The sequence below is a fragment of the Gobio gobio genome, assembly GCF_949357685.1.
Source record: "Gobio gobio genome assembly, chromosome: 22".
In the NCBI taxonomy this organism is placed as follows: Eukaryota; Metazoa; Chordata; class Actinopteri; order Cypriniformes; family Gobionidae; genus Gobio; species Gobio gobio.
The window spans coordinates 11979995-12005475 of record NC_137118.1 but is presented as its reverse complement, the minus strand read 5'-3'; the positions used below and the strand labels follow the sequence as shown (position 1 = coordinate 12005475).

The 25481-nt window shown below is 39.2% G+C and overlaps 3 protein-coding genes across 3 annotated transcripts in view; 2 read left to right on the top strand and 1 right to left on the bottom strand.

Moving 5' to 3' along the window:
- Nucleotides 1-1767: 1767 nt before the first annotated feature.
- On the top strand, nt 1768-13123 carry slc25a1a (solute carrier family 25 member 1a). Its single transcript, XM_079803778.1, has 9 exons — nt 1768-2131; nt 2651-2758; nt 5228-5327; nt 5405-5543; nt 7689-7773; nt 11694-11798; nt 11885-12000; nt 12079-12152; nt 12230-13123. The coding sequence occupies exons 1-9, from the start codon at nt 1894-1896 to the stop codon at nt 12342-12344; spliced, it is 1080 nt and encodes a 359-aa protein (XP_079659904.1). The 5' UTR covers nt 1768-1893; the 3' UTR covers nt 12345-13123.
- nle1 (notchless homolog 1) lies at nt 12216-20075 on the bottom strand. The gene is made up of 13 exons (XM_079803772.1): nt 19976-20075; nt 19651-19791; nt 18750-18967; nt 18578-18657; nt 18407-18483; nt 18210-18307; nt 17417-17609; nt 17171-17306; nt 16497-16543; nt 16219-16421; nt 14789-14948; nt 13834-13904; nt 12216-13720 (listed from the first exon to the last, which is right to left on the bottom strand). The coding sequence occupies exons 2-13, from the start codon at nt 19783-19785 to the stop codon at nt 13708-13710; spliced, it is 1431 nt and encodes a 476-aa protein (XP_079659898.1). The 5' UTR covers nt 19786-19791; nt 19976-20075; the 3' UTR covers nt 12216-13707.
- ltn1 (listerin E3 ubiquitin protein ligase 1) overlaps nt 20060-25481 on the top strand; it is a 31548-nt gene continuing 26126 nt past the window's right edge. Inside the window, exons 1-4 of the mRNA XM_079803756.1 lie at nt 20060-20161; nt 20808-21014; nt 23313-23411; nt 25245-25475. Of these exons, the coding sequence (XP_079659882.1) occupies nt 20120-20161; nt 20808-21014; nt 23313-23411; nt 25245-25475 (579 nt within the window). The 5' untranslated portion in view covers nt 20060-20119. The remainder of the gene's footprint in view (nt 20162-20807; nt 21015-23312; nt 23412-25244; nt 25476-25481) is intronic.

Below are 25481 nucleotides of genomic sequence, written 5' to 3'. Positions count from 1 at the left end.
TAGCTCTGTCCATAATTTATTGCACTACCCTAATCCACTGCTATTCCTCATATTAGCCTAGCATATCATTGTATACCTCTATCTGTAAAATTCTGTTTATAGTAATAGCCATCTGTATATTGTATTCATAGTACATATTCACCTGTAAATTCTGTTTATAGTAATAGCAATCTGTATATTTATTCACTGTACATATTCACCTGTAAATTCAGTTCTGTTTATAGTAATAACGTCTCTCTATTTATACATATTTATACATATTCTGTACATATCCATGTCCTGCACTTACGCATCCATTGTATATCCTGCACTTGCTGCTATTGCACTTCTGGTTAGACCTAAACTGCATTTCGTTGCCTTGTACTTGTACTTGTGTAATGACAATAAAGTTGAATCTAATCTAATCTAATCTAATCTAACAGTAACTCAAATAACCACTTGTTGCAACTGAGGTCTGCAGAAGAGCATCTGTGAACACACAACACGTTGAACCTTGAAGCAGATGGACAGCAGAAGAACACACCGCCACTCCTGTCAGCTATGAACTGGAAACTGAGGCTACAATTTGCACAGGCTCACCAAAATTGGACAGTAGAAGATTGGAAAAATGCTGTGACGTTCAGATGGTAGGGTCAGAATTTGGCGTAAACAATATGAAACCATGATCCAGCCTGCCTTGTATCCTATCCCTATCCTCACCCCTAAACCTAACACTACCCATAACTTATCCCATAAAATCGGAGGGAAATTATAAGTGAATAACAGTGATGTAGAAGCCTTAACCCTTGTTGTAATCCAAAACTTGACATAAACTGTAAATTTGCCCCTCAAAAATGATAGATAGATAGATAGATAGATAGATAGATAGATAGATAGATAGATAGATAGATGATAGATAGATAGATAGATAGATAGATAGATAGATGACTTAACAAATAAAATTCAGTTCTCTTTTTCCTTTTCCTGGCTATTTGAGCTCCCTTTCAGATGCTAAAAAAGCAGAAAGATTTCCTTTCATTTGGAATGATGGAGCAAAACCCTCCATCATTGTCACCCTGGAGCTCTTATCGCGAGCCTTGGTCCAGTCCCTCAATAGGAATGTGTGGTAGAGAGATGGGGTGCAAAATTGGGAAATTGTTTGCAGCATTTGTGAGACACATGTGCTTCATCACACACATTCATAGCATCCTGTGCATGCTAGTACAGTACTTTTTGAATCCTAAATTGTCTCTGTGTTAGATTTGCATGTGTGTGTAACAAACACTGAAAATAAAGTAAACTTGCGCTTGAGCAAGCAATTCACACAGACTATACCCAGCTGCCACCCAACACAAACACCCACAACATTTACACCCTAATACAAGACCAATTGTCAATATATGAACCATGTAGGCCTATATCCGCCTGGGACACATAGACTTTTGTACTCTTGTAGTGGACATTATACTTTAGTGAGTTTGGTATAAACAATCATGAAACCTAGATATCTGAGTTATATTGTGTGTATATGATATATCTATATTAGATGTCCTGTTTGCTAGAGTAAAGTCAAATCTCTGCTCAAACATTTATTATTATAGAAAAGTAAAACCGCTAGAATGTGGGTGTGGTTGGTTGTAAGGTAATACAATTGGACCAATCGTAGTGGCTAATACACCTTATTAATATTACATAAGATGAGGAGCGTAATAGATTAATCAAATGTTCAAAACGGACCAATGACTGAGCTCGCTGAATGACCTCTATATTAATATTCATGAGCTCGTCGCCGCCACGCCTCGGAGTGGTCTTCCTGTGATTGTGTTGTCTTCGTCCAATTGGGCAGACGCATCCTGCGCGTCGTCACACAGTTGCCTACAGATATTCACTTTGCGAGTTAAACATCTTTAAACCATGTCGTCTTTGTATAAACCGTTTTCTGTTTCGGAGGGACCGTGCAAAGATGCTATACTGAGACGAGGATGCACGTCGCAACAGCATCCTACCGCGCTGACCCGGATTCCCTCCGCTGGCGGGGGCTCGACGCGCACTTTTACCCCAATTCCCAACATTTATCCAGGCCAGAGGAATCTAGCGGCCGCTGCAATCGGAGGGAGAACAATCACCCATCCGTGGAAGGCTATTCTTGCAGGTACATGCGTATTTGTGTTTGTGTTAGAAGCACACAAGCGCTAATGTTTTGGTGAATCACGCTATACCCTATTATGCGCGAGCCCACAACAACAGTCATGCGTGATACGCTGACACGTCCCCTTTCACAACCCCACAGTCTGCCATTACTGTTGAACTCACTCAGCCCATGACCTGTATGTCTTTGCTGGGTCAACCAAATGGTAGCTTCCAGAAATGTAATTTGTTGACTCCGCTAATAGCAGTTTATACAGCTTTGGACACTTAAACAGTGTGCTTTATTCATATAAAAGTCAATTAAACCAGTTAACCATATTCCAACAAAACTGGTTTGGCTGCAGTGTTGCATACAATTGTGTTTTAAACAACCAACTAAAACAAAATGACCTTGTATGAAACTGACTTGTCCTTGAAGGGAGTTAAACAGCTGTAAGCTTAAACGAATCACATAGATTGCCGCTGATATCACTGAATGCAATTTAGACACTCCTTGTTTACTGATGATATTATTTTTACCCAGGTGGCATTGCAGGAGGCATTGAGATCTGCATTACATTCCCAACGGAGTATGTGAAGACCCAACTACAGTTAGATGAAAGAGCAAATCCTCCTCGATACCGAGGCATAGGTGAGGGCAACGGCATGACATGAAAAATCACCAATTTCTAATTTCTAAATGCATGCTATATACCACAGTATATGTTTCTTTTTGTCCTCCTAATGTTTAATCAAAATGTCATAACTGGACTTTTCGGTCTCTTGTGACTAATCCAATAATTAACCTGCAAGCTCATATTCAACATCCAACCCATCCTACATTTTTTCTCAGATGTACGCCACGATGCAGAAGAAAAGATCTGTTGCTACTTTCGTTTCATTTGTTTGGCATGGTTCTGTTGCAAGCAACAATGCGGGTGACAATAGGATATAGCGATTATATTGGCTAGCATAGTTTGTGTTTGTTGGTTGGATTCCAGGCGGCGTTCTTTTAGCCGCTGGAGATTGTTGTTGGCATGGTCTTCTGTTGTGCACCGTCTGGGTCTAGGAGTTGGTATGCTGAAATCTATCAGATCTCTTTTCAGGACATCTTTATACCTCATTTTGTGTCCACCCTTCTTAAACTGCATAGTGTAAGAGGGGGGTATTCTGGTGACATGTCCATCCCATCTGAGGTGAATGAATTTTAGGCAGGAGGAAAGTGCTTCACTTTTGGTCACTTTGAATAGATCTTCATTCAACGTTTTATCCATCTAGATTATAAACCTGAGGCATCTAGTATGGGAGGCACTTAGCCGATTCTCTTGATGGCTGTAGGTAGTCAAGCATTCATTGGCATACAACAGGATTCTCAGAACACATGCTTCATACACTCTTACTTCAGTGATGCTTACTCCGCTGTACACATTATGTCAGACGTCCAAAAGTAGAGGCCGCTTTCCCCAACCTGATTTAAATCTCATCGTCTAGGGTGGTATTATGGGTCATGGTAGATCTCGGTATTCTCATGGTGAAGTTTGAAATGCCTTTGCAGCGATATACTGTTGGCGAACCTTCCAACAGTGCCCTCACAGCTGAGAGTGGTTTCTTCAAGCGTCTTAGAGACGTTGCCGCAGTTCTTCTGGATTTAGTCTGTCTCAGTTTTTTCATGTAATCACAAAAAGACTCGATGATGGTGAGATATGATCTCCGTTTGGAGCATACCGACTCCTTGTGCATACAAAAATCTCACTGGATCATGGGTGTCGGAACCATTGTATGTGGGACAAGACCCACCCACTTTAAGACCAATGATATTGGACCCAGACCCACTCACTTTAACCGTCTCTAATTCAGCGCATGTCTGTTCACCTACCCCTAACCGATAAACACTTTATTATTAAAGGTGCACTATGTAAAATAATTTGAGTAAAATATTCAAAAACCACCAGGCCAGTGTTATATATTTTGTTCTGTTGAGTACTTACAATATCAATATTTGTAAATCGTGAGAAATTGCTATTTTAACCAAGGAACCGGGACATGTGAGGGAGTCGCCTGTCGATTGCGTCATATCTGCGTTACCCTCGTTTCCGGTTTTATTTTGCAGAAACGCTTTACTCTCACTGCAGTGTGCAACAAGTGTCATAGCAGCCGCAGAGCAAATGCACAAAAAACGTCATAACATCATTTTCAACACAATCAGATGTATCTAATATGATAAACTGATCTGCGTTACCTCATACTCATGACCGGAAAAGCGGAAGTGGCACTGGCGACTGTGTCATAATAAAAGTCCCGTCACTCTTCTTATTAACAATCGCTCCAGTGGCCTTGCTCAACTCCATAACACTCGGTCCTGCTCAGCTTCATACTAAAGTAACGTTAATAATCGCGTCCATGAACATGATTTCTGCCAGAGTCCTATCCCGATTCTTTTCCACCGGCTGTGAGGTGAAGACCACATGTCCCAAGATTCTGCGCTCAAATGTGCCGTCATCAAACTACGCCTTTGTTTTGAACAGGTGACCTCTAGTGGACAGAAAAGTTACATAGTGCACCTTTAAACACATGTTAGACGCTTTATTTCCACTATTTGAATATTTTCTTTTTTATTGAAAATAAATGCCTTTCCGATCTGAGATGTGATGGGAAAAGGGTTAGCAAGCTCGGCAAAAGGTGGATTCGAACCTCGGGTTGATTTGCGTCAACTTTCTTCCATGTGCCTTATTCCTACACTATTGCCACTGTAAATAATTTGGTGTCTTCTGTAATTTTTTCTGGCCCAACCAGACATTTGGTAAACAAGGCGGGCTATTTGCACTTAATGTAAATGACATCTACTCCAGTAAAATATTTTCTTGGGGAGGACCCACCACATTTTTTTTGCTTCTGAAGCCCATGCACTGGATTATTACAATTAATGGCAAAAAATTAATGGTGTTTGGAAATGTAAAGTGATATTTTCAACTGACACACTACAGCAAAGGATCTAAATAACTGGCTTAAAGCCATTTTCTTTTTGTTGGTGAAAATACTAATGTGCCTTTTGTAAAGTACTGTATATCAGGGCCTTAACTGAATGTGTAAATAAAATTGTGTAACCTGCATTTTTGTGCAGGCGACTGTGTTAAGCTGACAGTGCAGGATCATGGGTTAAGAGGTCTGTATAGAGGGCTTAGTTCACTGCTTTACGGATCCATCCCGAAATCTGCAGTACGGTAAGAAACATTGGTCTTTATGTATTTTAGCATGAATAGTGTGTCTTTTGCTTACGCTTTTGTGTTTGACATGGCAGGTTTGGAACATTCGAGGTTCTTAGTAACCCCATGAGGGACGCCACAGGTCGGCTTGACAATAAAGGAAGTTTACTGTGTGGGCTTGGAGCGGGAATTACAGAGGCGGTGTTGGTGGTCTGTCCAATGGAGACAGTCAAGGTGGGACGGTAACCAGTTATTTTGGTTACACATTAGGGCTGGAACGACGTGTCGACATAATCGATTATGTTGATTACGGTCTATGTTCATCCTTAATAGGGTTGGGTACCGAAATCCGGTTCCAATATGGCACCGGTACTTATATAACCGGTATGTACCGGACCGAATCAGAACGCAGATTTCGGTTCCTCATTTGGGTGCCAAAATTCAAACGTGCTTTCGGGTGCTTTGGCTGGCACCGAGCCAGAGACACGCTCAGCGCTGGTCACATCACAACTCATGACAACTATTCAGTGTTTTCAACGACATCATGTTTATTCCAGGTTTCAGACATTTAAATGCTCATAAGTAGGCTACTAGCAAAAAACACACACTGATGTCTATGAAAGCGGCAATGACAATCCTTTCAGGCGGTTATAATTTGACTAACGTTAAATGTTTTATTCACATCAGATACATGCACATTAAATAGTAGCTATATCGTTTACTCTATTCTTCTTCCAGTTCACTGGTCACTTACTTTCATGTATTTTGTAAGACGAGAATGAACTCAAGTGTTGTAAATCCGACAGATCCGATTCTGAGGCGCAAACTAACATGGCGCCGCCCATTGCGCTTTATAGATCAACTAACACACATTGACTCACACATTTGAACATCAGATAGTTCGTGACACAGTTAAGAAGTTTGTGAATATTTTGAATAAAAAGAAAAAACGAAATAAACCCGATACAGCTGAGCTGTCAGCGCTATTGCGGCTGCTGTGTCATGTGAGAAACATGACGCGTCGTCATGGAAACATTAAGGCGATGCGTTCTAAAATATTTAGCCAGAGAAAATGATCATATTTCAAAATAAAGCTGAAGCTCGAAGCTGGTTAGTAGCAGACCGAGAATACAGACTAGGCTAACTGCTGTTATTACTGTAACTGTTATTTAGAGTTATATTAGGCTTGTTGTAGTTGGGTTAGGTGGCTATTAGGTTTTACTGTGAATTTGTAAATAAGTCAATTATAATTTGTAAATAAGTCAATTGTGTTTTGTATTTATTTATATTCATACATTTAAGTATACATTAAACTTTTAATAAATGGTTCAATTTAAATAAATAAATAAAAAGCCATTTAATGTTATCCACCTCGTTTTGTGGCCATTTAAAAAAAAAAAAAAAGTATCGGTTCAGGCACCGTTTAGGCACCGGAACCGTTTTAAAAGTATCGGTTTGGCACCGGAATCGAAAAAAACCCAAACGATACCCAACCCTAATCCTTAATCCCCTATCATGTTTCACACAAAACAAAACTCTAGAGCAGATGCTACTGGCTAGTATGGCTGTGCCTGTGCCATAATACGGTTGTGTTCATTACAGCGTATTGTTTTTTTACGAGCCTGAAGGCCATTAAATACTCCGCAAGAACATTGAAAAAAGTTCTCTCTCCCAGGGCTACAAGAACAACTGGACATCATTTTGTTCTCGCAGCCCTGGTTTGGGAGTTCTCGCAGCTTGTTCTCGACACATCATCTGAGCAGATCCGAGAACTATTGTGTGATTGGTCAGAATTTCAACACCTGCTTTTCTCGTGAAGTATGGAATGTCCTGGCCACAACGAGCTTTGTTCTTGTTCTCTTTGTACTTGCGGAGTATGTACCAAGCTTGACAAACCCCATTCTGTAACAGAACTGACTCCTGCACATTTTCAGGACTCGCAACCGCATTCTCGACAAACCCACGCTGAATGAACGGAACCGCCCTGGACAACTAGTTGTCTGCCATGTCATACTGTATATTGTGGCAGCCACAGTGAACTGTATAATCATGATGGATATAGTTTACTCATTGACATGTGAGATGGTGGTCCAGTGGGTTAAACCATGGAACTGATTCGCAGAAGGTTGCTGGTTCGATCCCAGCGGTCACCACCAGTGTGTCCTTAAGCAAGGCACTTTACTCCATGTTGCTCCAGGGGGATTGTCTCTGTAATAAGGGCACTGTAAGTCGCTTTGGATAAAAAGCGCCTGCCAAATGCATAAATGTAAATGTAGACGGCGAAATGATTTTCATTCCTCTGTTCATACATTGTCTTGCGTTCATACATTCTGACTTGTATCTTACTCAAAACATCTCCTGTCTCTTTATTATTTTCAGGTGAAGTTCATTCATGACCAGTGCTCTCTGAGGCCACGCTACAGAGGGTTCTTCCACGGCGTACGGGAAATCATCAGAGATCAAGGTATAAGAGACCCGTACAAATGTATGTATTGATAGAGACAGTAGGAGGAGACAGACCGCTCGTAGAAAAATGTGTGGGGGCTTTAAAAAATAAATAACATGTAAAAAATAATAGTTTTTGGGGAAAAAACTATTAAAATATAGAATAATAGATTTCGAAAAAAATATATAGAGCAAATTTAGTGATAAGAAAATATCTTATCACTAAATTGATAACAAGATTTTACAGAGCACTGTTAGAATCTTCAAGGGAAAGCACGCATGGGTCAAAGGAGTTGTGGGAACGAGACATGGGCTCGCCGAACGATGAGTGTGACAGGGATGCCATGTGGTTATATTGGGAATTTCCCTGGACCTGGACCCACTAGTCTGTATTTTAGGGATTCTTCCAGATAACACCTGGAGCTCTTCCAGTATTGTTTACTGCCAGACGCTGCATACTGTTGCAGTGGATTTCTGAGACAACCCCAACAAAGACACAATGTGCTAAGAGTGTATTGGACCATATGCCATTGGTAGCTCTGAGTATTTTCCTTAAAAACAGGCCATTTCAGTTAGCGGTATTATAACAAAGTGGAAGCAATTGGGAACAACAGCAACTCAGCCACAAAGTGGTAGGCCACGTAAAATCACAGAGCGGGGTCAGCGCATGCTGAGGCGCACAGTGCGCAGAAGTCGCCGACTTTCTGCAGAGTCAATAGCTACAGACCTCTAAACTTTGTGTGGTCTTCAGATTAGCTCAAGAACAGTGTGTAGAGAGCTTCATGGAATGGGTTTTCATGGCCGAGCAGCTGCATCCAAGCCTCACCGGCGGTGAGAGCGTCAAAGTGGTCGGAAGTCATTAATTTTCAATGCGAGGGCGGCGCGTCTGGGACGATTTGGGCGTCGAGGCGAGTTTAAATCAGCTCAACTTTATGGTAATAAGCTATGATGCGGTTTGGCGGCAACCAGGCAGCTACCAATCAGAATGTAGAAGTGCTCCACTTGAGAGGATTCCAGAAAGCGCAGTGCTGTAAACTTTGGTTCCAAGCACATTAGTTCCCAAGCAAAATGGAGGAGCAGTTGATCATTGCTGTGGCGGGTTTGATAAGAAGGCTCGCAACACTATTTATTGGCAGCATTTTCGCTCTATAACGCTTGTCTTTCAGCGGGAATGCAATTCTTTTTGCTCAAAACAACACAGATTTGACTAATTGCATTAATGCTGCACTTCAACCAGGACAGTATTGTAATGTAGGCTGCACACAAATTAATGTTAATTAAAGACCAACGCTAGCAAACTTCTCCTATAAACTGCATGTTGAAATTAGACTAGCACTTAACCATGAACACAAATCCCACACCACATAAATTGCTTTAATTGGTTTATTTCGTTAGCAAACATGTAGGCCTAACTATAAAATGTTAAAGGAAAACTCCGGTGAAAAATGAACCTAGGGGTAATTAACACATGGTTACCGAGTAGATCGTTCTCTGGGATGCAATTTCATGAAAATAGAATGTAAAGAGTTTTATCTCTAAAAACCGATTAGCTTATAACGCTAGTATATGGGGCATAGAATATGTAAAATTAAATCGCTAGTTAATACCACTAACAAGGCTCAAAATAGCCTCACACTAACACGGTAGCATAATGAGGGTCCCTACATGCAAACCGAAGCATTGAGAACTTTGCAAGTGTACAAACAGTTTAATAAGAAGATACTTTATAAAGACAGTACATTACGCGTGTACTTGCCTGATTGGATTGTGTAAAGTTTGGTGGAGGGGGGATTATGATGTGGGGTTGTTTTTCAGGGGTTGGGCTTGGCCAATGACTTAAACTGCAATTCACCGACTAGCCACTAGCGACAGGCTCCAAAAGGGAGCCCCATGTTAAAATGCCCAACTTTACAACTGAAAAAAACATGTTTACAGCCTGGTACAAATTGTGGTTTTGGTCCATATCGCTAATTTTGCCCTTCATGACAACTGTGAGAGGGGTGATTTTTAAACTCATTCGTTTAAATTATATTAAGCCTGAAAGTTCTGCATAATTAAGCGTGTGGTCACTTGAATGATGGGTGGATTGCAATATGTCTGCTGTCAGTTAGTCATCACGTCACCTCAGTTCCAGCCACGTCCCGCCTCTTTGCCCATTTTCAGTTATCTGGGAGTGACACGCTGCCAAGATGGCAACGGCTAACTTTATGCTTCAAAAATGCTCTTCAGAATCCTACGGGTGACATCACGGACACTACCTCCATATTTTTTAAACAGTCTATGGGCTTGGCCCCTTAGTTCCAGTGGAAGAAACTCTTTATTAGGGCTGTACGATTAATCGAAAAATAACCGAAACCGACATTCAGAACCTCTAACCGACGTATTTTTCCCATGTCGGTTATTTCGGTTTTCACGTGACTCCGCCCCGTCAGTCACATCAAGTGCAGTTTGCAGGCACTCAGAGAGATGCTGGAGCAGTTATCTGTGTTTATAGATGCCCAGAATCACTATAGTAACTGCATGTTTTACACAGTTTATACAGGTCAGTTAATTGTTGTTCTTATAGCCTACGCGCTGACACGCGCACACACACAGAGACAGCGCGCACAAGCCCCGAAGCCAGATCGCTCTGATTTTCATGCTCATAAAGTTTGTCAAGTACATGCGTTTAAAGGCTTGCCAGTTTCAACATTTAAGGCGATTGTGCACTATTCAAAAACAACAATACGGACAATGTATCCGTTCAGGGTCAGCTTTTTTCTGTGACACAGAGAGCTGAGCCGTGTCGCGTCTCTGACAACGCGCGCGTCCTGAAGGTAGATTCACCTGCGTCCTCACAAAGCTTGTCATTTGTATGTGGTTTAAGCCCTGCCAGTTTTCGACCATCAGATGTGTATTATGTTTAACTAATGCCTGATATATTGTGACAAACGAGCACTCAGACAGAAGCTCGCACATCACGTGAAGATCGCGCACAGAGAGCAGCGAAGAAACGCAGTGTCAACGCCGTCCTGTGACTAAAGTCACTAAAGTAGCTTAGAAACTCAACCGTTATAGCATATATTTTAATACCTTTTGAAGTAAGTACAAACCTCAGCTTCATAATGAATAGAGACGTTATGAGTAATTCACACACACAATCACTCTCTCATTAATGCATTCAAATAAATTTAATGTAGGCCTACTGTGTTAATGTATCTGTATCTGATGTACAACAAGCAGAAATCTGCCCCATAGACAATAACTGCTGAAAGTGAACCGTTTCCTTCAAGTACTTTAAAATCACAAAGAAATGCAAAGAAATTCCACCTTTCAATAGGTGTAAATATTTACAGTACACACCTTATCAGTAAACTTACTCAAAAACCTTATGAGGGCAAAAAAAAAAGAGCAAAAAGCTAAATTAATCGTAACCGAGGTAAAATGTTCAATTAATCGAGGTTTTTATTTTTGGTCAAATCGTTACAGCCCTACTCTTAATGCTTCAGCATACCAAGACATTTTTGACAATTTCATGCTTCCAACTTTGCGGGAACAGTTTGAAGCACAAAGCAAGGTCCATAAAGACATGGATGAGCGAGTTTGGTGTGGAGGGACTTTTGAGTGGCCTGCACAGAGTCCTGACCTCAACCCGATTAGAAAACCTTTGGGATAAATTAGAGCGGAGACTGAGAACCAGGCCTATTCTCGTCCAACATCAGTGCCTGACCTCACAAATGCAATTCTAGAAGAACGGTAAATAATTCCCATAAACACACTCCTAAACCTTGTGGAAAGCCTTCCCAGAAGAGTTGAAGCTGTTAGAGCTGCAAAGGGTGGGCCAACTCCATATTAAACCCCGGATTAAGAATGGGATGTCATTAAAGTTCATGTGCATGTAAATGTCAAATTAAAATTGTTTTTGAAAAATGTGTCAAATAATATATTCTATGTTCGTAGGTGTTCGAGGAACATATCAAGGACTGACTGCTACTCTTCTGAAGCAGGGTAGCAACCAGGCGATACGCTTTTATGTTATGAACTTGTTGCGGAACTGGTACAAAGGTGAGGATGAGATTCAATAATAATACTCTGAAATGAATCTCAGTATGGGCGTTTAACAAAGCTGATCATCTTGGCTTTATCTTCAGGCGATGACCCCAGTCGTGACATGCACCCGCTGGTTACAGCGATGTTCGGAGCGGCAGCCGGTGCGGCGAGTGTTTTTGGGAATACGCCCCTTGATGTGGTGAAGACTCGAATGCAGGTTAGCAGAAGATGATACTTATCAAATAATTATTTCTTTATAAATAAAACTTGAAGTTTTATAATCCATTTGTTTTAGGGTTTGGAGGCTCATCGCTACAAGAGCACCATGGATTGCGCGTTCCAGATTTTGAAGAACGAAGGCCCTCAAGCGTATGCGTTGCCTCATAATTATTTTCTTTTTAACTTTCTTTTCTTCTTCCTTACACTTTTCTTGCTTTGAATTGCAGGTTCTACAAAGGCACAGTCCCACGATTGGGCCGCGTGTGTCTGGACGTGGCCATTGTCTTTGTTCTCTACGAGGAAGTCGTGAAGCTACTGAACAACGTCTGGAGAACGGACTGAAGACGGACCAGGGTGCAGAACCGATCGAGACAGACTGAACTATCCAAACACAGTTGGCCACGTCAGTCAAGTTTAAAGATCCAGACTTGAACCGTGACACCTGGCCCAGAGGATTTAAACCATCCATCTGTGTTTGAATAGTCGAAACCAGGAGCCATGAGAAGGAACCTGTAGCTTATATTTATTGATGGATGAAAAGCAAATCATCAATTTGGACTCTTCGGTAAAACCGTGCAAGTGTCCTCTCACCACCACCATGCTTTTATAGAGGTTGTCGTAAGACGATCCACTCATGCGGCATGAAAAAGAAATAGCACAATCAAGTATGCAGAAATATCAATGTAATGCACATGTTCTTTTGCCCTAGTTTACGTGTGCAGGTACACTGGAACTGGTTTAAATGTGCTTTTTGTAAGATCTTGTATCTTGATGTTATCATGCATCTCAAAACTGGTAGAGGCCAAGACATTCCTGTTTGATGTTAAATTTGCATGCGTGAATGGCATCAAGCCCAGGATGTTCAAGCTCGATTACCGAGTCAATACAACTTGTTTTTTTTTGTTTGTGTTTTTTTTAATCAAATGTAAATAGCTTTTTTTATTTGCACAATTTTTTCACAAGCTTTTTTGGTCATTAACAAGCATTTCCTCACGAAAGTTGCCTGTGCTGTACTAGTTACGCTTCTTAATGTTTGTGTCCAATATAGAAGCAGCGCTTCTTCAAAACAGATTCTGACTGTCACACAGATTCAATAAACCAAATAGGTTCCGTTTCCTGTCACTGTGTGATCTTATTGAATAGCCAGTACTGAACAATCAATCCCATCTCGTGGCTTTTAACGTCATAAATGTGTTGTGCGATAACAACAAACTGCTTTTCATGCCCTACAGTTGTTAATTCAAGATAAGAAAGCCACACACAACATAGACCCATAAAAATCCTTTTACTGCTTGTTTAATGAGAATGTCTGCTGACGTAGTGCGGTCCACTGTGACGACGCTGGTTATCTCTCAGCGCTGGAACAGACCTAGTTAATGCTGCCTGTATCACAGCATTAGGGATTAAGTTAATTACAAAGAATGTGTGAGAAAGATTACACAGATTAGACTTGGTCAGATCGCTCGCACTTCCACAGGGCAGTTGCTCATTTGAGTGGGGTATCATGCGTTTTATCTTCCCTCTATCTGGACAACATCAGAGAGCATTATATGTCAGCTATTGTGATGCTGTCGAAGCAGTTTCGTTGGACAAATAGGCTAAGGCTTAATGTTCCGACACTGCTGTTCACTGTCCAGTGGGGTGATGCTTCGAGACGCCTGATTGGCTGTTGCATGTGGAGCCAGGGGCCGCTCGTTTCTCCAGGTTACTTCCTCCATCTAAAGGAGAGAAGAAGATAAGACATGCCAGGTGTTCCTACCAGGTGGTGTCGCACACTGCATTCTACCGGCATGGAAATAAATAATCTGTGCAGGATATAGGGGTCACTTACATCCTTAAACACTTGTCTTTCCCACCGCTGGCCACTCTCTGTCCGTCGGGACTCCAGTCAACTGCAAAAACCTGAGCAATAAAAAAACAGATTAGTGGCATTTGTCCATTCATAACATGCTGCTCTAACACAAGGGTGGTTGCCAAGGCATTGCTATGCTGTTAAGAGTTTTGGAGTTTTTGGCATGTTGTTATGTGGTTGCTAAGGAGTACTGGGTAGTTGCTAGGTGATTGCTTAGATGGCCAAGATAAAGTAATCTCTAGTGGTGGGAAATTACTCTAAACTACTTTATTATGATGTGGTTTTTAAAAAGGGAGCAATTTAAAAATGTAAAAAAAAAAAAAAAAGTAATCCTATTTGCTAAAAAAAAAATTACGTTTCCATGCATTTTATAAATAAATAAAAAAAAAAATCCACCCAATTTTGTGCAAATCCCAATTTTAAAATCCCCTTGTGTTTTCAGGTTTTAAACTGAGAATACTAATATTTAAAAAAAATTAAAACTAGTTTTGGAAAAAAACCCTGTTATGTTAAGTTTTATGTTAACAAACTATTAAAAACATTTTTAGTAATTTAAATAAAGCTGATATACATTTTAGATGATTTTGCCTTGTGAACTAACTGAAATAAGTACTAAAGTTCAAATTAATTAGAGCTATATAGAAATATTAAAACAAACAATTAAAATTACAAAAGCATAAACTTAATAAAATTAAAATAAAACATGAAAATATAAAAATAAAAGCTAATAATAAAAAAAATAAAATAAATAAAAAAAAAATATATATATATATATTTTTTTTTATTAGCTTTTATTTTTATATTTTAAAATCTAAGCTAATATAATATATACTCTATAAATAATATAACAGTATAATAAATATATCATTATTAGTAAAATAACACTGGGTGCGTGTAAGACTAACATCGGAACTAAATCCAGTCACTGTCTTACCTCATCAGCGTGGCCAGGCAGATCACCGTTCAGTTTGCCCGTCTTGATGTCCCACACCTTCAGAGTGCTGTCACTGCTGCCACTGACCAACAGACGGCTGTCTGCAGACCACGCCACCTGGTACACTGGCCCGACATGACCGCGAAGGGAGGTCAGGTACCTGGAAAACATAAAAAAATGTATTTAAAAAAGTCCTTAAAAAAATCTTCATCCTTTAATACACTTTCACAGGAGACGTATTAACGACGTATTTGACTGTGCATGTTATACTTCAAGATACTGGTTGTGCTGTTGCCATGTGCAAACAAGCAAAATATGCTGTGATTTGCTGACGTGATTTGAGTGCCTCCAAGTGTACACTACTGGAAGTACACTTGGGTCTGCATCACCATGATTCCATTTACAAAGGCTGCTTCCGAAATCATATACTTCTGTGCTATATAGCAGGAGAAAAACAGTATAAGAAGTGTAGCATGTCATTCAAAAGTACCTATTCAGAAAAACAGATTTCAGATGCAGCAACAGGCTGTTTTGAATGGAATACAAGCTTACTGCATATTACTGTAAAATAATATGTGAAACAATAGTTGATATGCAACAATAAGAGTTTCAAACAGTAGCACACATTTTTCTTACATGTCTAATTTATCAAGTGGCATCCAGCTTTCATCACAGGAAATACTGTTACTTAAGTTTGTATAAAAAATGATTTACTTTTGAAAGTGCATTGTATTGTGGGATACCCAGTGACAGGTTCTCTGCTATATACAGCACATTTGAACCGGCTACAGGGTAATGGGCGGCCAAGGCTCATTGATGCACGTTTGAGAGCGAAGGCTTGCCCATGTGGTCCGATCAAACAGACGAGCTACTGTAGCTCAAATTGCTCAAGAAGTTAATGCTGGTTCTGATAGAAAGGTGTCAGAATACACAGTGCATCGCAGTTTGTCGTGTATGGGGCTTCATAGCTGCAGACCAGTCAGGGTGTCCATGCTGACCCCGGTCCACCGCCGAAAGCGCCAACAGTGGGCATGTGAGCATCAAAACTGGACCACGGAGCAATGGAAGAAGTTGGCCTGGTCTGATGAATCACGTTTTTTTTTACATCAAGTGGATGGCCATGCATGGAGGCCCCAACTCGCAACTTACAGGACTTAAAGGATCTGCTGCAAACATCTTGGTGCCAGATACCACAGCACACCTTCAGGGGTTTAGTGGAGTCCATGCCTCGACAGGTCAGGGCTTTTTTGGTAGCAAAAATGGGACCAACACAATATCAGGTCAATGTTATGCCTGATCGGTGTATATACTAATATTAGTATTAATACAAAATACTGCAGGTAGGTATAATATAAAAAATATGTTAGTATGCAAATCTAAACATAGCCAAAGTCTCAAATCAATCAGGGATCCGTGACCACCCTACTTACTTTCCTGTTTTTCCATCCCAGATTTTTATAGACTTGTCAAAGGAAGCGCTGGCGATCAGTCGTGTGTCCGGGGAGAAGAGCACCTCATTGACCAGCGCTTGGTGACCTGTCAAACGGGCCACTGGCTTCTTCTCCTCTGCTGGGTTCCATAAGAACATTGTAAAGTCGTCTGATCCTGACACCAGCCTCTCATGACCTTCACCCTTTAGAAGACCAAATGTTCAGTTTTTTTTTAATCTCTCACAAGTCGATACTGTATATAGACTGGTTTCACTCACTCTGACGTTGTTGTAGCGCTTCAGAGCCCTTTCCTTGATTTCGTCCACTGAGGAAAATTGATTTATATTAACAAAATGTTCATTATTACATACACTACAATTCAAAAGTTTAGGGTTAGTATGTAAATTTATATATATATATATATATATATATATATATATATATATATATATATATATATATATATATATATATATATATATATATATATATATATATATATATATATATATATATATATATATAAAAAAATTCTCCAGCAAGGACGCATTAAATTGATCAAAAGTGACAGTTAAGACATTTATAAATGTTACAAATAAATTCTGTTCTATTAAACAATTTTTTTTAAAAATTGAGCAGCTCAACTGTTATCAACATTGACAATAAGAAATGTTTCTTGAACACCAAATCAGCATATTATAATGATTTCCGAAGGATCATGTGACACTGAATAAATCACATTTTAAAATATAGTAAAATAGAAAAAGAGTTATTTTAAATTGTAATAATATCTCACAATATTGCTGTTTTACTGTATTTTTGATCAAATAAATGCAGCCTTGGTGTCCATCTTTCAAAAACATAAAAAAAAAATATATATTCATACCAACCCCAAACTTTTGAACAGTAGTGTACATTAATAAATCCATTGCAGGATTGTGCTGAAACCTACATGATCCAGAAAGATCCTGAGGGTTTATGGTTGCGGTAGCTGGCTCGAACGCTCCTGTGCGCAGAACGTAGTCGGTGCTGAGAGCCAACGTGTTGACCCAGTGAGCATGACCTTGCAACGTACGACACTGAACCCCCTACAGCATGGACGAGAGCAGATATTCACAGCATAACTCAGTCAAACACCTCACCTTAGTAAACATGGTTTCAAGTTATATTTGATGCATTATGAGTGGACATATCTTACATCTTTGGCTCTCCAGACTTTAATAGTTCTGTCCTGAGATGAGGTGTACAGGAGACCATCGCCTCCCCATTTTACACACGTCACAGACTGCGTGTGGCCGGTCATGATCTTATCACAGCGGCCCAAAACCGTATCCCATATCCGAATCGAACAGTCTTTACTGGTGCTAGCCAAATACCGACACTCTGGGTTTCTGTGATAAAGGGAAATTTGCTGTTATATTATTATTTTATTTTATTATATCATTTTCTGAATTATAATTGAATTAAACAATAATACATTTTTTTTATTATAATAAAATGAAATACAAAAAACTAAAATAAGTTAATACATTGTTTTAATTTATAATAAATTTGAATAAATTCACTGTAGAGCTAACATGAATTGAACACATGCAAATTAACAAATATAAAACATACATTAAAAGTATTTGTAGTGCTTTATATTAAATGTATATGTATTTTAAAGGCCCAATATGTAATGTTTAATTTGTTTAAATGATATAAATGTTAATTTGCTGAATACTGACGGTAGATGAGAATGTATTCGTGTTTTCCTTTCTATTACGCATACCGTTTACACATACTTTCTTTGTTTTTACAGCTCTGTCTAATAATTTAACAGTAAATTAATGAAGACCGAGAATGAGAGCTCCAGTGTTTTCAAAATAAATGTCCTGCATGCTGTCAAAATAAAAATACTGCTTCAGACACATCGACCAATGGCAATAATTAAAAAATGCCAATATATTGTCCTTGGCGATATATATCGGTTGACCACTTTCAAAACTCACAGGTGGAGAGGTTCCCAGCACAGCCAGGTGATCCACTTTGTATGTCCCGTTAAGGTCTTTCCAATCTGACTTCCTGTGATCGGATCCCACAAGAAGATCTGCAAAGTACACAACAGATACAAAACAATATTTTAAACCCAAAATAACTAATTGTACACTGGAATTTCAGTGACTTATAATGAGCATGACATGCTCACCTGACTGTTTTTGCACCCCGATGCTAATTTCTTGCCATCTGGAGACCAGGCAATGGATAAAACCCAGTGTGTGTGGCCTTACAAAACATGTTGGACAGAATGTCAGATGATTGGTTTAACTTACAGATGAACTGCATTTAATAAAATCCAAAGGTTATGTGATAAACTTACCCCTTGCAGTGTGGTGTGGCGTTTCTGTGTTCAGATCCCAGAACCTCACTGTCGTGTCTCCAGATCCACTGGCCAGATATCTGAGTAATAACCCCAAAATAAAACATATCTGATATGTTATATATTTATCTGTCTTTATATCAATTAGCATGTTTCGGTTTAATCCACTTACTTTCCTGTAGGGCTAAATGCTACAGAGATGACGGCCTCTGTGTGGCCCTCCAAAGAGCTGGTGCATCGAGCCACGGCCCGCACGCGGAATACGGCCTGCGGCTGGTACACAACTGGCAACACCTGCTCAGTCTCCAGGCCCAACGTCTGCACACAAGTGCCCAGGGACGACACCACCTCTGCATCTTTAACAAAGAACAGGAATGGCACAGGATCCTCCTGGAGACAGACAAAAAGATAGAATGATGCTGAAAATTCAGCTTTGCCATCACAGAAATAAATTACATTTTAAAATAGAAAAGTTATTTTAAATGGTAAGGAAATAGTACTGCTATTACTGTATTTTTGATCAAATACAGCCATGGTGAGCTTAAGGGATAGTTCACCCAAAAATGAAAGTTCTGTCATCATTTACTCACCCTCAAGTTGTTTCCATACCTGTATGAGTTTCTTTGTTCTGCTGAACACAAAATATTATATTTGGAAGAATGTTTGTAACCAAGCAGATAGAGCAACCATTGACTACCATAGTAGGGAAAAAAAGACTATGCTAGTCAATGGTTGCTCTATCTGGTTGATTACAAATATTCTTCCAAATATTTTCTTTTTTGTTCAGCAGAACAACTATACAGAGAATGAGAACAAACTCATACAGGTTTGGACCAACTTGAGGGTGAGTAGATGACAGAATTTTCATTTTTGGGTGAACTATCCCTTTAAGAGACTTCAAAAACATAAAATTGTCATATTTCTAAATAAAATGTTTAAAATTTTGCCATAAAAGTGTGTGAAGATGTTTTTTTTGAAACAGAGATAGACACTAGGCACTAGTCAAGTAAGTTACATCAGGTGTTCTGTTCTGACAGCTGGATGAAGCACATTCTCCAGTCCATCATTCCTACCTTTTGTAACAGTGCATTGCAGACCAGCTGCAGTTTATCCGGGCTGATGTCCAGCGGCACATCGAAGGGGGATCCGAGCACCTCACCGCTCTCATCCTGGAGCTGGATCAACACGCGCTCCACGTCCACACTCATCTTTCCCTTTAAACGCCAAACACACCGAATTAAACACTATACGTTTTAAAGCACGTGAGGCACGAACGAGTGGAACAAGCTGTTTTTGTCAAATGTGTGTCAGTAAAATGATTATAAATTAAAGACGTAAACAGGAATTCCATATGTATACAGAACACGAGACTTTCCATATACTAAAAAACAGAAATACCTGTCGTTATTGATCGCAGCTCACTTCACGCGTGCAACGGACAGTATTTTGGACGCGCGCAAACCGCGTGTGTGTGACATCATCACCGCGCGTCTAGTGTGACTGTACTGAAGTCGGAAAAGCGGACGCTCAACCGACAAGAAAATGGGTGGCAAAAATAAACAGAGAACGAAAGGAAATGTTCGAGTAAGACAAATGAAAGTTATTCGATGTGTAATGTTTTCTAACTACAAGTCAAATCTTTGAAATGATCTCAAGTCAGTGAATAACAGGCCAGTGTTGTAAACTATAACAGCATGGCAACTGTAGCTCGCTAACGTTACAAGAAGTCGTAACGTTACTTGCTTTAACTTACTGTATAGAAGCAATGTTTATGAAACATTAGATTTGGCAAGATTTTATGTCGTGTCTGTTATGTAAAGCTTGTGGTGGAATTGTAGCCCTGACGTTGTGTGTTGTTGTGTAATCAGACAGAAAATCAATTAGTCCCCTTGGTTGTGGTCTTATTTTGTAACGGATTGGTACAATATCTAAAAGCCATGAATAAAAAGCTGGGATTCTGCGGTACTCTACTAGTTCATTCTTCATAAAGCACATTTAAAACAGTGTTGTACTGGAGCATGACAAACACATTCAAATACCAAAAATTAAAACCCATACAGAGAGTAACATTAATGTGTTAAAAGCTAAGTAGAACAGGCGAGTTTTCAAAAGAGCGATAAAGAAGGTGCTTCTCTAATCTGATTACCTGACTATACCATAGCGCCGTAATATTCAAGATATGAAAAGGTCATGAATGTGTAATGACAGCCCTGTGTTTTGTCTCTTTCAGCCATCCAGCAGTGGCAGAGCTGCTGATCTGTTGGCCAGGGAGAGTGGCGTCGTACCTGGGTTTGTGGGATTCGGTGTCTCGACCTCCAATGATCCAGGATATGTACCTGCAGTACAGGGGGCTGAGGAGATAGACAATCTAGTTGATGCAGACTTCCGCATGGTTCTACGGAAATTGTCCAAGAGAGATACAGTCACAAAATTGAAGGTATCGTTTGTTGTGATTGATTTGAGCACCGTTTCACAGTCCAGTGTTACAAATAAATATTGCCTAGAGGGCTGATATTTGGTCCATTTTTGATCAGTGATGAATTAAGCACTGTCAGGGTCAGGATCTTCACACGGTATTGGGTATTCAAAAGGTTAAAGGGATAGGTCACCCAAAAATGAAAATTCTGTCATCATTTACTTACCCTCAAGTTGTTTCAAACTTGTTTGAAGTTCTTTGTTGTGCTGAACACAAAATAAGATATTTTGAAGAATATGTTGAACTAAACAGTTCATCCATAGCAGGGGAAAATATTATGGAAGTCAATGGAGTCCATTAACTGTTTGGTTACCGACATTCTTCAAAAAAAAATATTTTATGCAAAAGACCTGTCCGCTCCCTTTAGTTACCGTTGCTATGTCCGACAAGCCGCGCTCTCACAACACACACACGCAGTGAAAAACACATCGCAGAGCAAAGAGGACACTGACAACGCACTGACAGACAGGACAGAGCAGGTTACTTTTAAGTTTTAATATGAAACAAAGACTCAACTCTAAAATATTGTCATTTTTAAATAAATGTAAACAATAAATATCGTTTTGTGGCTCTTTAATTTATAGTATCAAATAAACATGAATGAACTTCAGAAGGAATGTTGTTTCAACCGCGGAAAGACGTCAGTACACACCGTTTTTCAAGTTCAATCCACAATCTACGAACTCTCTTGACTGCTTTGTCGGACAAAAATGGCATATTATGATTGGTCAGATCACCTGTCAATCAAACTCCCGGCGAAGGGTGAGTTTTAGCGGACTCAGTTTTTGGGATATAAACTTCAAATTTGGAACACAACTTGATTAGATATATGGCTTAGATTTTCTATCAATTTTATTTTATAAAATATATAGGCTATTTTGTATAAAACAAAAAATATTAAGAGCAGTACTAACATAACTTTTCTTTAACATTTTTGCTGAAACTTATAATTTTGTTTTCGCTTGTACTTCTAAATTTAATCTTAAAAAAAGAGACCAACCGTAGGTCTGTATTCCAAACCATTCATGAATTACGATCATTTAAGTTTAGATCTATGCTCAAAAAGGGGGGTGACAGTTAAAGGTGCAGTGGGCGATTTCTGAGAAACACTGTTGGTATTTCAAATCAACCAAAAACAAATACACTCCTCCCTTCATTGCTCTGCCCCCAAATTGTAAGAGCACACAAGGAAAAAGTGGAAGTCTCTTTATCATTGCTGAAGCGAAACAAAATGGTTCACAAAAAATAAAGTGAAGATGATGAACGAATGACAAGGAAGAACAAAAAATGTATATATAAGAGTTGGTTGTTAGTTGCCAGCAGCACATCAGCTCCTGACAGTCCTAAAAACAGTCCTGTTACTATAACTAACATTACAACAACAGCACATCTTGGTTCTGTGAAACATATTCAGGCCATCCTGCTTAGGTCTCTCCAGTGCTGGAAAGCTTTTCTAATATTAACGCAAGTCCTAAAGCTCTTGCCTGATCATTACCCTTCTTTTTCCAGTGGTATTCCTCTGTTCTTTTCTCTTTTTGTAATGTTTCTCAACCATCTCTCTTTCTACAGTCTTTCTTCAAATCTCCCTCTTACTCACTCTCTCTCCTCACCCATCATGAGTGGATACGCAGCTTACTGCTGATTGGCTACAAATGTGTTATGAAGCTCAGTCCGACCCACTTTCAACAGCGTCTCTCAGAAATTGCTTTTACTGCACCTTTTTACAGGTTAAAGGTTGAAGACTGTGACAAGGTTGAGGCATGCAACATTGAGTCCCTGAATGCTTGTCTTTTCTTTTTGCTTCTGTTATATAAGCAAATCTCATTTCAGTTCTGATACATTTCTTTCTCAGGTTCTTTCTCAGGTTTCTGTTTCTTATGTATAGAGATGTAAATGAAAGCCATTAAATAAAAAAAGAAAATCTTAATATATTCATCTTTGCATATGCATGTTTTATTTCTTGCTTATTGATTTTACTTATTTACTGGGCATAATTCAAGTCTAAACTTATGACTCCTCCAAACACTCTGAAATCTGCCACTTCAAGTTCATATACTGGAAATATATATAATATAATGGATATTGTAAATGTAATCAAATATAATCATAATAAATTAATACTTTCCAACCCTGGATAATCCAACCCTGTCTTCATGTAGTAAAGGGAACAATGCCACAACACACTGTTTTCCAATATCAATTTATATAAAACATTTAATTTCACTGAAACTCATAAATGCTGGTAAATGTGTATTTCAGGCAGTACAGGAGTTTGGAGCAATGTGTCAAGAGCGAGAGCCTGATGTTGTAAAAGGTGTCCTCCCATACTGGCCTCGGATATACTGCCGAATATCAGTGGTAAGATTATATATATATATATATATATATATATATGTATATGTATATGTATATGTATGTATATATATATATATATATTATAATTCGTGTGTATAATATATATAAAATATGTATGTATGTATAATTCGTGTGTATAATATATAATATCTAAAGTAGGGATGCACCGAATCCAGGATTCGGGTTCGGATTCAGAAGAATATTGGGCTTTTTGACGGGGTTCGGTTTCTGCCGAACCTCAGAATTTTTTTCCACCAAACCCGCTTGCACTATGCTGGTCGAACGTAATGATGCCGCCGTTGAAAGTGAAAATGGAACTCATGAACAGAAAACGTGGCAGTATGTATACTTTAAGTCAAAAGAAGGCGATTCAAGTCGAGCTACATGTTCAATTTGCAATGACTATTTGTCTCGTGATGACAAGGACCCTAAACAACAGCCGCTGTTAAAACATTTGCGTATGAAAGTTTCATAATGAAACATCCGAGAGAATACGAGTTGGCAATGAGGGAATCTACAGACAGCAGCCAAAATGTATTTTATTTTACCGTGCAAACACCCGTATATAGATCAGATAAAATATAAATAAAAATAATAAAATACATAGGCCTACACTAAATATTTTTCACTTAAATAATTACCAAATTAAGATGACAAAACGAAAATACACTGAATCGGTAAGCTTTGAAGAACCGGAATCGTTTTTTGTTGTTGTTTTTTTTAATAAAAATAGAAGGCCTAGGCTACCTCAATCTACACCTTGTATGTTTTTTGTTTGTTTGTTTATTTTTTAAGTAACATGTCTAAGTGATGTGGGTTAGTCTGGAGCGCAGCCTGTTAAACCCGCGGCAGAAAACAACCCCAATCCTTCTGCCTCTGCAGCGCGCGAGCGCTCTCCGTTGTGTTCTTCTTTTAAACGACAGAGGACGACTCGGGGTAATTTTTCTATAAACCATCAGGAAACAGCGGCGACAAGAACATACACGACAATGTTTACTTTAGTAAACTTGACCAAAACCACACTATTAAAAGCCTTAAACAAGGCTTCAGATGGACCTGATGTCCTGGGAATACAAAGATAACGCCTCGCTAGAGTGGCCAGCCTCGGGAAGCGCCGTTCATTTGCTTTCCACCAGTCAGGAGCTTGTACTACTGCTGTATTTTTCAGTCGAAATGGTCCCACACAGTAAGCTTTTCCATTGCTTCATTTTGCGAGATATATCTGGTTTGTGGTTGCACATGTCGACGCGCTCCGTGAGTGAACAAATACGCTATACAGCAAATTTTTCTTAACCATGCATCAAAAAACAAACAAACAAAAAAGCGTTAAACACATTTAAACAGTTTAACTGGTAGTATTAATCTGTCAAAGTTCTTACTTTCGGTTAACGGTTAAATGGTCAATAGCATCCCTACACTGCTGTGGACGTTGTTTACTTCATTAACGTGTTTATACTGTGATAATGGACTGAGGATGGGAGAAGGATTCGGTTTCGGATTCGGCCGAATCTTAACCAGTGGATTCGGTATTCCGCCGAACCCCAAAAATCTGGATTCGTTGCATCCCTAATATAGTATAATATATATATAAAGTATGATATATAATGTATAAAACAAAATATATTTATTTTATACAAGTTATTTGTGTAAATAGTTATGTTAATTATATAATTGAATTAATGATTTTCTATTAAATAAAAATGTTTCTAATTTTTTGCATAAAATTAGAAACATGCTTGTCTTGACTTTTGGATCCTGCTGTATTTAGAGGCAGCTGTTTTTTTTTTTTCTTCTCTTTGTCAAACATATGTATTTATTATTATATAATTTTATCAGGACCATGATCGTCGTGTGCGGGAGGCCACACAGCAGGCCTTTGAGCAGCTGGTTTTAAAAGTGAAGAGAAATCTGGCCCCCTACCTGAAGAGCATCATGGGTCACTGGCTCATCTCTCAGTGTGACACATACTCTCCTGCTGCCTCAGCCGCCAGCGCTGCTTTCCAGGCCGCATTTCCTCTGAATAAACAACCAGAGGCCATCAGCTTCTGTAAAGATGAAGTCCTGAATGTAAGT

Excerpts from the sequence above, each read along its gene's own strand:
- slc25a1a (XM_079803778.1), top strand. The coding sequence starts at position 1,894 with ATGTCGTCTTTGTATAAACCGTTTTCTGTTTCGGAGGGACCGTGCAAA. Across the intron at positions 5,328-5,404 it reads ATCCCGAAATCTGCAGTACG|GTTTGGAACATTCGAGGTTC; the intron begins GTAAGAAACATT and ends TTGACATGGCAG. Across the intron at positions 12,153-12,229 it reads AAGAACGAAGGCCCTCAAGC|GTTCTACAAAGGCACAGTCC; the intron begins GTATGCGTTGCC and ends TTTGAATTGCAG.
- nle1 (XM_079803772.1), bottom strand. The coding sequence starts at position 19,785 with ATGAGTGTGGACGTGGAGCGCGTGTTGATCCAGCTCCAGGATGAGAGC. Across the intron at positions 18,968-19,650 it reads GCAATGCACTGTTACAAAAG|GAGGATCCTGTGCCATTCCT; the intron begins GTAGGAATGATG and ends GTCTGTCTCCAG. Across the intron at positions 18,658-18,749 it reads GCATTTAGCCCTACAGGAAA|ATATCTGGCCAGTGGATCTG; the intron begins GTAAGTGGATTA and ends GTTATTACTCAG.